General features: G+C 39.7%; 1 protein-coding gene across 19 annotated transcripts in view; it reads right to left on the bottom strand.

Moving 5' to 3' along the window:
* AFDN (afadin, adherens junction formation factor) overlaps positions 1–12,576 on the bottom strand; it is a 447,314-nt gene that overhangs the window by 107,202 nt on the left and 327,536 nt on the right. For all 19 annotated transcript variants that reach the window (XM_069769255.1, XM_069769252.1, XM_069769245.1 and 16 more), the window contains 2 exons: positions 4,394–4,582; positions 2,869–3,939 (listed from right to left, as the gene is read on the bottom strand). In XM_069769255.1, the coding sequence (XP_069625356.1) occupies positions 2,869–3,939; positions 4,394–4,582 (1,260 nt within the window). The remainder of the gene's footprint in view (positions 1–2,868; positions 3,940–4,393; positions 4,583–12,576) is intronic.

The following is a 12,576-nucleotide window of genomic DNA, read 5'->3' as shown; positions in this document are numbered from 1 at the left end:
GTTCACCCCAAACCATCTTGATTGGGTTCAGGTCTGGTGACTGTGGAAGCCAGGCCATTCTCCTTCTTGGTCAAATAGCCCTTACACAGCCTGGAGGTGTGTTTGGGGTCATTGTCCTGTTGAAAATAAATGATGGTCCAACTAAACGCAAACCGGATGGAATAGCATGCCGCTGCAAGATGCTGTGGTAGCCATGCTGGTTCAGTATGCCTACAATTTTGAATAAATTCCCAACAGTGTCCTCCTCCATGCTTCACGGTGGGAACCAGGCATGTAGAGGCCATCCGTTCATCTTTTCTGCGTCGCACAAAGACACGGTGGATGTCCATTCCTTGTGTCCTTTAGCCCAAACAAGTCTCTTCTGCTTGTTGCCTGTCCTTAGCAGTGGCTTCCTAGCAGCTATTTTACCATGAAGGCCTGCTTAACAGTTGTTGTAGAGATGTGTCTGCTGCTAGAACTCTGCGTGGCATTGACCTGGTCTCTAATCTGAGCTGCTGTTAACCTGCGATTTCTGAGGCTGGTAACTCGGATAAACTTATCCTCAGAAGCAGAGGTGACTCTTGGTCTTCCTTTCCTGGGGCGGTCCTCATGTGAGCCAGTAGCGCTTGATGGTTTTTGCAACTACACTTGGGGACACTTTCAAAGTTTCCCAATTTTTCGGACTACCTGACCTTCATTTCTTAAAGTAATGATGGCCACTCATTTTTCTTTACTTAGAATTTGTATTATGGCAAGAAAAAAGCCGCTAACAGTCTATTCAGTAGGACTATCAGCTGTGTATCCACCAGACTTCTGCTCAACACAACTGTTGGTCCCAACCCCATTTATAAAGCAAGAAATCCCACTTATTAAACCTGACAGGGCACACCAGTGACTACCTCTTGAAGCTCATCAAGAGAATGCCAAGAGTGTGCAAAACAGTCATCAAAGCAAAAGGTGGCTACTTTGAAGAGCCTAGAATATGACATTTTCAGTTGTTTCACACTTTTTTGTTACGTATATAATTCCACAGGTGTTAATTCATAGTTTTGATGCCTTCAGTGTGAATTTACAATTTTCATAGTCATGAAAATACAGAAAAATCTTTAAATGAGAAGGTGTGTCCAAACTTTTGGTCTGTACTGTATATTTTTTAATTTTTATTTTCCACTTTTTACTGAATTTAACCCCTTTAAGACATCCGCCTAACATGTACGATGCATGTCAGAAGCAGGTGTATGGAGTGAGCTCTCACGGCGAGCCCGCAACATACCTACCAAGCAATGGCTGTGTATTACAGCCAGCATCTGTTGCTAACAGCTCCACTCACAATTGTTAACCTGTTAAATGCCACTGTCAATCTGTGACAGTGGCATTTAACACGTGCAGACGTTAGCATGTGTTATTTTCTCTGCCTAATGGGGTGCCTGTGACATGATCGCAGGTCGCCGATGGGTTGTCAGGACAGCTGGGGGTCAGCTGAAGACCCCTGTGCCTGTCATTATGGAGATTTCAAAGGAGACCGTGATCTCTGCTATATGCAGCGATACTGTTGCATTGCAGTATATAGCACAAGCGTTCAGACGATTGCATCTTCAGGTCCCATAAGGGGGCTAACAAGAACAGAAAAAAAGTAAAAGTTCAAATCAACTCTTTTCCCCCATTGAAAATAAAGATATTATAAAAATAAAAAAAAACAAACATGTGGTATTTCTAGGTTCAGAAAAGTCTGATCTATCAAAATACAAAAACAATTAAACCGATCAGTAAACACCGTAAAACGGCAAAAATTCAAGAAAAACAAAATTATGTTTTTTTGGTAGCCTCAATTCCACAAAAAGGCTGTAATGAGCGATCAAAAAGTCACATCTATCCATAAATGGTACTAATAAAAATGTTTTGTATTCCTGCAAAAAAAAGCCATCACACAGTTCCATTGGCCGAAAAATAAAAACGTTATGTGTTTCGAAAAATGGTGACAACCCAATTTTTTTTTCAAAACTTTTGATTTTTTTTTTCACTAGTAAAATAATAAAAACTGGACATGTTTGGTATTGCTGTATTCGTATTCACTCCCTGACAGAAGTCATGTAGCTTATCCATGTTATGTAAATAAAAGCTTATAACCTGACGTTAAATTCATCCATTGGTTGTATAAATTATTCTTTTGAAACCTGAAACCCTCCGAAATGTGGTTTAGGTTAATAAAATAAATGCAGAAATATTGATCAGTTAATGGACAAAGAATGGTCAGATTTTGGCAAAACAAAAGTTGCTGAAAGTCTACTGTACAGAGGGAGGAAAAAGGACTAGTGGCAAATATGAAAATTCTGAGCTTTCTTTAAATAGATCGTAAAATTTAAAAAGGTTAACTCAAACCCCCCCCCCCTAATTTACACATGACAGATTCCATTTAAAGGGAATCTGGCAGCAGGATTTTGCTCAGTAACCTACAGACAGTGTCAGATCGACGCCGTTATACTGATTACAATGATACCTTGGTTCAAGAAATCAGTCTTGCGGTTGTTGTTTATTTTGTATTTGTAGTTTTCCGTTAATGAGATTCTTGTGCTTCACTGAGGGATCAGTGACCTGTCATAAGCCCATAAGGATGAATATGTACGCAGAGCACCACATAAAGCCCCGCCCACAGGTCCGCCTTTAAGCAAGAGAATCTCTAACTAAAAACTACAAATACAGATTAAACAACAAGACGGATTTCCTCAATCAAGGTATCATTGTAATCAGTGTAACAGTGCAAACCTGACAGTGTCTAGTTTACTGAGTACAATCCTGCTGATACGTTTCCTTTAACACAGAGCATGTGGTCCATGATAATTATTTTTTTTTAATTAAAAAGTAATAAATAAAATACAAAAATGGTATTACCCTTGCTTTTCTTTCTGCTTCCAGGCGCTGCATAATAAGTATAGTGTCCATATCATCATCTTCTTCATCCTCGTCATCATCCTCATCTTTCTGCTTGGACTCTTGGAGCCTCTTCTGGAACTGCCACTCTAGCATTAATTTGCGAAGCCTGTCATTCTCTTCAGCAGATCGTTCTGATTTGTTTTGTAGTTCACTGATTTCCTTACTGAGCATATCTACAATGTGCATTTGTTGCTGCTTTTCCAATTTCTCCTTGGCATCCCGCTTCCACGGATCAGGAGAAAGACTGTCACCAGAAGAAAGTTCCTCTTTGCTTACTGTAATATATTGAAGGTCACGTCTTTCTATTGTGCGCGGTTGCTGTTGAGGTTGCAGCTCACGGATAACGGTTTCTTGTGGACGGGGAACATTTGCAGGTTTCTCTGGTTTTGTCAGTGGAATATTTGAGGGCGGTACTGGTAATGAAGACTGTGAAACAACAACATGTGGAGCAGTAGTAGCCGGTGTTTGCACTTTTCCAAGTTTTCTCTCTTGTTCTCGTCTCTTTCTTTCTCTTTCCTCCTCTAAGCGGGCTTTTTCCTTCTCATACCACCTCTGATGTTCTTCTCTTTTTTTCCTCTCTAATGCAGCAGATTGTGAGTTCATTTGAGAGCTCAGTTGACTTTGTGATGGTGGTGGTGGTGGAAGTGGTAAATCGATAGGAATACCCTCTAATCTCTCAAATTCTTCTCCATAATGCATTGGTGGTGGTGGTGGTGGTGGCGGCAGATCCGTTCTCACAGGCTGTGACCCTGCAACTGGAGGAGCATGAGAAGCCACTGGAGTTTTCCAACGACCAGGACCAGTTTTGTTTAACAATGAGGAGGAAGAATATGTCATCATCGAACTGTTTAGATGTTCTTGGCTGGAGGTACTCGATTCCACAGTAGAAGTTTGACTTATCCAACTGTCCTTGTTATCCATCTTTCTGTCTAAAAACTCCAAATTATTTCCCATGACAGACTCTGAATGACTTTGTTTCGAATGAAATTCAGGTTCATCTCTTAACTCTTCTTGAGAATGTTCAATTCGCTTTAAAAAATAAATAAATAAATAACTATAGTACAGAGTTAAAAAAAACACTAGTTTTAGAACTAAAAAAACAGGCACTAAAGAGGTAATAACTTTTCTAAATCACTCAATTTCTGATGATAACCTGCAGCGAGTACCACCTAAAGTCTGTACTGCGGGTCACAATAAACTAAACAGTGTCCTTTTCCTGCTACTAACGTGCCATCTTCAGTGTGGAAGCATGTGTCATAAGATTTTATAGCGCTCACACTGAAAATTGGAGAGCAGGACGCCGCTTTGCTTTGTGTAGTTTGCAGAACAGACTTCAGACAGGTTATCAGCTAATAGAGAATATTATTATAAAGCAGAGTCCTACAATATAGCCATTTTCTTGAGAACCTGGATATACATTTTAACAGAAAGATTAACAAGGTTATTGAAGTAGGTGGCCAATCAATTTCTGTGAACTTCTTACTTGAACAGAAGTATTGCTAGAGTGGTTGCTTCCACCTTGAACATGCACTTTGCCTTCATAATCTGGCCATTGGCCTTGTGGAGGATTTAGTCGATCTTGGGATTTGGGGTTTGGAAATGTAAAATATTCCCTGGGATATGTCTGAGTTGGAATAGGATAGGCCTCTGGTCTCGATGATAGTTGTAGTTCCTGAAACAAAAGATACTTCAGTAAATTATATACAACACAAAAATAAAGAGTGCAATGTATTAAAACAAAAAAAAAACAATCTTACATTTTTTCTGATCCAACGTGAATATACACTACCGTTCAAAAGTTTACGGTCACTTAGAAATTTCCTTTTTATAAAAAAAAAAAAAAAAAAAAAAAAAAAAGAAAAGCACAGTTTTTCCAATTAAGCTAACATTAAATGATTCGGAAATACACTCTATACATTGATAATGTGGTAAATAACTATTCTAGCTGCAGATGTCTGGTTTGTAATGCAATATCTTCATAGGTGTATAGAGGCCCATTTCCAACAACCATCACTCCACTGTTCTTATGGTACTTTGTGTTTGCTAACTGTGTAAGAAGTCTAATGGATGGTTAGAATACCCTTGAAAACCCTTGTGCAAGTATGTTAGCACAGCTGAAAACAGTTTGGCTGATTAGAGAACCTATAAACCTGACTTTCCTTTGAGCTAGAAGACACAAAAGAGCATAGTAGAACCAAAAACACTCAGTTTCAAAAAATCACAATAATCCGCAAGTGCTAGTAAAAGATGTAAAAATCAGGGCATTTTGTTGAGTGTTTTTGGTTTTACTATGCTCTTTTGTGTCTTCAAGTTTCTTGGTGGTGTGTGAACATGTTCCTACAGACTTGTTCACTGTGCAAGTAGCCCATGTGTTCCTGTTTCCTGTGAGCTAGTTGAGAATCTGGAGCATTACATTTGTTGGTTGCATTAAACTCTAAAAAATGGCCAGAAAAAAAGAACTTTCATTTAAAACTCGACAGTCTATTCTTGTTCTTTGAAACGAAGGCTATTCCATGCGAGAAGTTGCCAAGAAACTGGAGATTTCCCACAACGGTGTGTACTACTCCCTTCAGAGAGCACAAGCAGGCTCTAACCAGAGTAGAAAGAGAAGTGAGAGGCCCCGCTGCACAACTGAGCAACAAGACAAGTTCATTACAGTCTGTAGTTTGAGAAATTGATGCCTCATAGGTCCTCAACTGGCAGGTTCATTAAATAGTACACGCAAAACGCCAGTGTTAACGTCTACAGTGAAGAGGCGACTCCGGGATGCTGGCCTTCAGTGCAGAGTGGCAAAAGAACACAGACATTGGACAGAGGATGATTGAAAAAAAGTGTTATGGACATATGAATCCAAGTTTGAGGTGTTTGGATCATACAGAACAGAAAAGATGTTGGAAGAGTGTCTGATGCCATCTGTCAAGCATGGTGGAGGTAATGTGATGGTCTGGGGTTGCTTTGGTGTTCGTAAAGTGGGACATTTCTACAAGGTAAAAGGGACAACGATCCAAAGCACACCTCCAAATTATGCAAGAACTATTTAGGGAAGATGCAGGCAGCTAGTATTCTATCTGTAATGGAGTGGCTAGCGCAGTCACCAGATCTCAACCCCATTTAGCTGTTGTGGGAGCAGCTTGACCGTATGGTATGCAAAAAGTTCCCATTAAGCCAAGCCAAATTGTGGGAGGGGCTTCTTTGACGAAAGCATAGTTTGAAGGAGAAAATTATTATTTCAAATAAAAATCTTTTTTTCGAGCCTTATCAATGTCTGGACTAGATTTTCAATTCATTTGGTAACTCATTTGATTAAAAAAGTATGAGTTTTCATGGAAAACACAAAATTGTCTGGGTGATCCTAAACGTTTGAACAGTAGTGTATTTTGTGTCTGAGAAACTGGGAGTTGGCATTTTAACTATTCTTAGACTCTCGGCAAGAAGTCTCAATTGCCACTGAAGTCTCTATCACTGGATACAGTGCAGTTTACATATTAATAGTGGGGATTTTGACTAGAGAGTACATTGAATGCATATTATAAGCACAAAATAATTAATACAAAAAAAGATAGTCACTAGGGATGAGCAAACCCAAATGATAAAGTTCTGGGTTTGTACGAAACTTTACTTCCGTACACAGACTTTTAAATGGAAATCTGTGTTACTGTTAAGGTTCGACACCCGAATATGTTGAAAAGCTACAGCACAGTCAATCAGCAAGTGTTCAGGCTGTGTGCACTTCCGGCCCCATCACAGCCATGCCAAGTATTTACATAGCTGTGATTGGCAGGCGTACCATGTAACATGGCTTACAGTGGCTGTGACTGGTGGAGACATCAGAAAGGTTACTGCCAGTTAAAGCCACCGTTTCCCATACTTTCACACAGTGGCTCTGCACGGCGGTTAGTGCTAAAACTACTGATGTCATCGCCCTTCACAGAGAATGCTGGGAATGGCGAACCACTGAGAGACCCAGCAGTGTCTGCTGCAGTTAGTGCCTATGAAGCGCTGTTCTCTGAATGGGGCTCCACAAGCTGGAATTTCGGATGGTGCTCATCGTGGGACCTTGATGTGGGCTACAGCAGATCTCTTGGACTACATAAGACCAGATTGGGAGTTTTATCTTTAATAAATTTGTAAAAGAGTGTAAATGTCCAGGGAGTGTTTTTAACGAATAAAATACTTTTCTGTGTGTCTTTATTTATTTCTATTTCTGGGTTAGTAATGGGGGTGTCTCAGACACCTCTTCATAACTAACCCTGTGGCTTGGTGTCAGCCAGCTACTGACATCAACACCCAAAAAAAATTATCCCAATTACCGAAGCACCAGGAAAATCGAGATGAGCTGAAGCTAAGCACCAGAATTATCGCATCAAATATGATGTGCCAGTTCTCGGGCAGCTGATATTTGTAGGTTGGGAATGGCCCAATAAGCATGGGCATTCCTAGTCTATTAATATATAACAAAAAGGGAGAAGCCAGCGCTGCTTGTCGTCAGAACGCAATACTAAAAGTGCACATGCACATATTAATTTCTGACTGTATATCAAAATGAGACATTTTATTAATATAAAACCACAGCTATCCGTTTTCCCTTAGCTGGTTTATTAAAAATAAGGGGGATCCTACGCATTTTTAAAAAAATTTATATTGGGGTTTTTAATATACTTATTAGTAATAAATAAATGAAAAAAAAAGGGTGTGGGGTCCAGCCTATTTTTAATAATCAGCTAAGGGAAGGCAGAAATATGCAGACTTATATGAATAGGCTGGGAATGCCATTGTTACTGGGCTATTCCCAAACTACAAATATCAGCCTGCAGCCACTCCAGAAGTGGAGCATCATATTTCATATGCCAATTTTGATGCTTAGCCTCGGCTCATCCCAATTGCCCTGGTGCAGTGACAATCGGGGTAATTTTTGATGATCTTGATGTCAGCAGCTGGCTGACACCAAGCCCAGGTGTTAATAATGCAGGTGTCAGTCAGACACCTCCATTACTAACCCAGTAGTAAAAAGAAATAAAAACACACACAAAAAAGTCACACTCTCTGACAATTACCCTCTTTCACCAATTATTAAAGATAAAACTCCCACGCGGATCCGCAATAGCTCAAAGTATCCGCTGTAGTCCACATCGAGGTCCCACGACAAGAACCGTCCAAAATTCTAGCATATGGAGACCCGTTCAGAGAACGAAGCTTCATAGGCACCAATTGTAGTAGACACTGCCTGGTATAGCAGCGGTCCGTGATACCCGGCAATGTCTGACCAGCAGTGACATCAGTTAAGGTTACCACTTACCGCCGGTCAGAGATGCTGTGTGACAGAGTGGAAATCAGCAGCTTTGACCAGCAGTAACCTTACGGATATCACCGCAGGTCACAGCCGTTGGTTCACACGCTGTCATTTGTGTGACAGAATGCGAACAGCAGCAGTCCGCGATACACAGTGGCTGTCACTGGCGGTGACTACAGTATTGTTACGCTACAAATTTCATAATTTAATACTGCACTAAAATGCATGACACTCATCTTATCCTAAAAACACATTTTTAATGTTTCTAAAATATATAAAATGGAAGGAACATTGCATGATCAAATTAAAAGACAGACATTTTTTTTTATTGAAACATCAGATAAATAGGGCAATTATTATATTAGTATCTCCAAAAAGGATTACCATGCCATCCCATCAAAAAACAAAGGCCTGTATTTCATAGAACTCAACAAATGTTCTTGATACATAAACAACAATACACCATAAAAACTATAAGGGTATGTGCACACGATGCAGATTTAGTGCAGAACTGCAGCAGATTTTCTGCAGCAGAAACGCTGCAGAACTGCACTGTGATTTACAGTACAATGTAAATCAATGTGAAAAAAAAAAAGCTGTGCAGATGGTGCAGAAAAATCTGCGCAGAAACGCTGCAGATTTCAAAGAAGTGCATGTCACTTCTTTTGTGCAGTTCTGCAGCGTTTCTGCACCCTCCATAATAGAAATCCACTGGAAAAAAATGCATAAAAAACGCACAGAAAACGCATAAAAAACGCAACTGCGGATTCTGCCAGGAGATGCAGATTTAGTGCAGATTTTATGCAGAAAATTCTGCACCAAATCTGCATCGTGTGCACATACCCTAAGACTTTGAGGTGGTACATAAAAAATGTACCACGTGGTGTGGCAATACGTAATTGGTATAGAATAGCAAAAATTAATAATACAATTTTTATACACGATTTCATAAACTCTCATATGTGCTCATAAATCTAAGTAAGGAAGTATCAACACCAATATACACATAAGCTGGATCAGAAATAGTGGTGATTCATATAGAATTGCCTAGAATGTACATATTAAATGTAATGGACTAAAACAAAGTTCATAGTCGGCCATTTTTTTCTATGGCGGCGCAACCAGGGACGCCACCGGCTGGGGCTCTTAGAGAGCGCCAGAAATGTTGGGGCACTCTATTGTTTGACTGCCTTATCCCCTGATGACCCCATTCAGGAAAAAACGCGTTGGGAGGCGGTTGCATCTAGGAATGGCTCATTGAATATCAAGTGATGGTTTCAAGGGTTCCTACTTATTGAAATTTAGGAGGGTACTATTTTGAAGGTGGCATCTTCAACCGGATTTATGAGATTGTTCTGATTTTCCTTCTTTTCTATGGACCCTTTGACCATTTAGATACAATTTATAGGATCATCAGAGGTACTGATTTATCTAAATAATTGTGTGTCTAAATTGTAGTAAAATTGCTAGTCAGTCTCTTTGCCCATAACCAGTTCCCCTATTCTGGTTGTGCATATTCTAATTGTTTGTATGTCTGATTTTAAATGTTGTGTCGTGAATTTTAATCGGTGTATTAAGTTTTAAGTTCCCTATTTTTTGCTGTTTGTCTATGATAATTTGGGACCTGGTTCTAATTTTTGATATACCGTATATACTCGAGCCCCCCTAATTTTGCCACAAAAAACTGGGAAAACTTAATGACTCGAGTATAAGCCTAGGGTGGAAAATGCAGCGGCTACCGGTAAATGTCAAAAATACAAATAGATACCAATAAAAGTCAAATTAATTGAGTCATCAGTAGGTTAAGTGTTTTTGAATATCCATATTGAATCAGGAGCCCCATATAATGCTCCATAAAGTTTATGATGGGCCCCATAAGATGCTCCATATTAAAATATGCCCCATATAATGCTGCAAAAAAATTGATTATGGCCCCATAAGATGCTCCATGTAGTCATTTGCCCCATATGCTGTTGCTGCGATTAAAAAAAAAAAATCACATACTCACCTCTCGTCGCTCAGGCCCCTGGCGCACTTGCTATATTCACCTGTTCCCATTCCACCGCCGCATCTTCCTTGTCCTCTGAACTGACTGTTCAGGCAGAGGGTGGCGTGCACACTAATCGCGTCATCATGCCCTCTGACCTGAGCGTCAGTGTAGAGGAAAGGGAAGACAGCAGGTGAATATCGCGCACTGCGTTATAATCACCTGCTCCTGGCGCAGTCCCTGGTTCCCCGGCAGCTTCTTCCTGTATTGAGCGGTCACATGGTACCGCTCATTACAGTAATGAATATGCGGCTCCACCCCTATGGGAGTAGATTCGGGTCCATATTCATTACTGTAATGAGCAGTACCATGTGACTGCTCACTACAGGAAGAAGCTGCTGGCACCGGGGAACCAGGGACTGCGCCAAGAGCAGGTGAGTTATTACACAGTTGCTGCTCCACCTCCCCTGCTCACCAATGGGTATGACTCGAGTATAAGCCGAGAGGGGCAATTTCAGCCTAAAAAATGGGCTGAAATTCTCGGCTTATACTAGAGTACATACGGTAATTGATTTTGCCATTTATGTTTTATACATACAACACTAGACGAGTCCCATTATACTGTATGGAGCAATATATGGGGCCCATTATAAACTGTATGGAGCAATATGTGGGACCCATTAAATACTGCATGGAGCATTATATGAAGCCCATTATATACTGTATGGAGCATATGGGGCATTACATGGGGCCCATTATATACTGTATGGAAAAATATATGTGGCCCATTATATACTGTATGAGGCCCATTATATATTGTATGGAGCATTATAATGGGTCCATTATATACTGTATGGAGCATTTTATGGGGCCCATTGCATACAGAGCATTTTATGGGGCCCATTATATACTGTATGGAGCATTAAATGGGGCCCATTATATAACATATGGAGCATTATATAAGACCTATTATATAATGTATGGATCATTATATGGGGCCCATTATATTGTATAAAGCAATATATGGAGCCATTATATACAATATGGAGTATTATATGGGACCCATTATACTGTATGGAGCATAATATGACACTAATTATACAAGTGATAATATTAGTGTTATTAATAATGTTTATATTAATCAGTATAATAATATTTGGTCACTATGTGCTGGCAATGTGATCTGATCATGGTATGGTGGTCTTTCTCTCTTGAATGTGGCATTTTTCAGTCACTATGTGGTGGTAATATGTGGTCTGGTCATGGTGTAACTGTATTAATCCCCTGTATGTGGTATTATTCAGTCACTATGTGATCTGGTCATGGTGTGGTGGTATTTGTCCCCAGTATATGGTATAATTCAGTCACTATATGATGGCAATATGGTGGTGGTAATATTTGATCTGATCATGGTGTGATGGTAATTATTAGTGATGAGCGAGTGTACTCGTTGCTCGGGTTTTCCTGAGCACGCTCGGGTGACCTCCGAGTATTTATGACTGTGATTTAGTTTTCATCGTGATAGCTGAATGATTTACAGCTACTAGCCTAGGATGTGGTATTTTAGAGCTCCCTTTATTTTTTTGAACAGTGTTTGCTGCAAATATATTTGTAGCAATCCATTCAACAACTAAATACATTTTTGGCTTAATACAGTGACAATTTCTCCAAAGTGTCCCACGATAATGGCAGGTCACATGCTGTTCGCGCTACTGGGAGCAGCATGTGTGGCCTAAATATGCTACCATAGCCTGCAGAGTCTTTGGAATTTTCTCTAATCAAGCACATTTGGGACATCAATTGCAAAAGCAACTGCCAGCACCGGATGTTGATGATTTGTGAGCCCAAGTTCAATCAGGGCAGCAGAACATACCTCAGACAACCGTTTAAATCCTTATTGACAGAATCTAAGGCTGTAAGTGCGTGGATTTATGCACATGATGCCGATACTCGATACTGAATAAATCAAACTGCGTTTGACATTTGCACACCTATTTTTTTCATCGTGTGCATATCAATAACATCAATCCTGTGATTTTCTTAAAACCTTGACATTTCCATCTTGGAAAGAAAACTTCAATGTTGAGGAGAGTATAGACTAGTGCTGAGTTCTGGCAGCATACACTACACTTATTAAGACTGCAGCAAAATTCTAACTTTACCTATGCTTTAAAAACATGATCCTAAACAAAAAACATAAATCAACTATTTTTCCAAGACTGTAGTAGGAGTGTTTTTTAAGGGTAATTCCACTTAAAATTATATTTTTTCCTGAATTTATGGTTTATTTCTTAATTAAAAGTGTGTTTTGGAAAATGTCACTAGTTTTTTAACCAAGAGTTGAATTGAAAAGGGAAAAAAAGGAAAATATAGAGGAAGAACATGAACA

The sequence above is a fragment of the Ranitomeya imitator genome, chromosome 5, assembly GCF_032444005.1.
Source record: "Ranitomeya imitator isolate aRanImi1 chromosome 5, aRanImi1.pri, whole genome shotgun sequence".
In the NCBI taxonomy this organism is placed as follows: Eukaryota; Metazoa; Chordata; class Amphibia; order Anura; family Dendrobatidae; genus Ranitomeya; species Ranitomeya imitator.
Note: the sequence above shows the minus strand (reverse complement) of the source record. Positions and strands in the feature narration are given on the sequence as shown.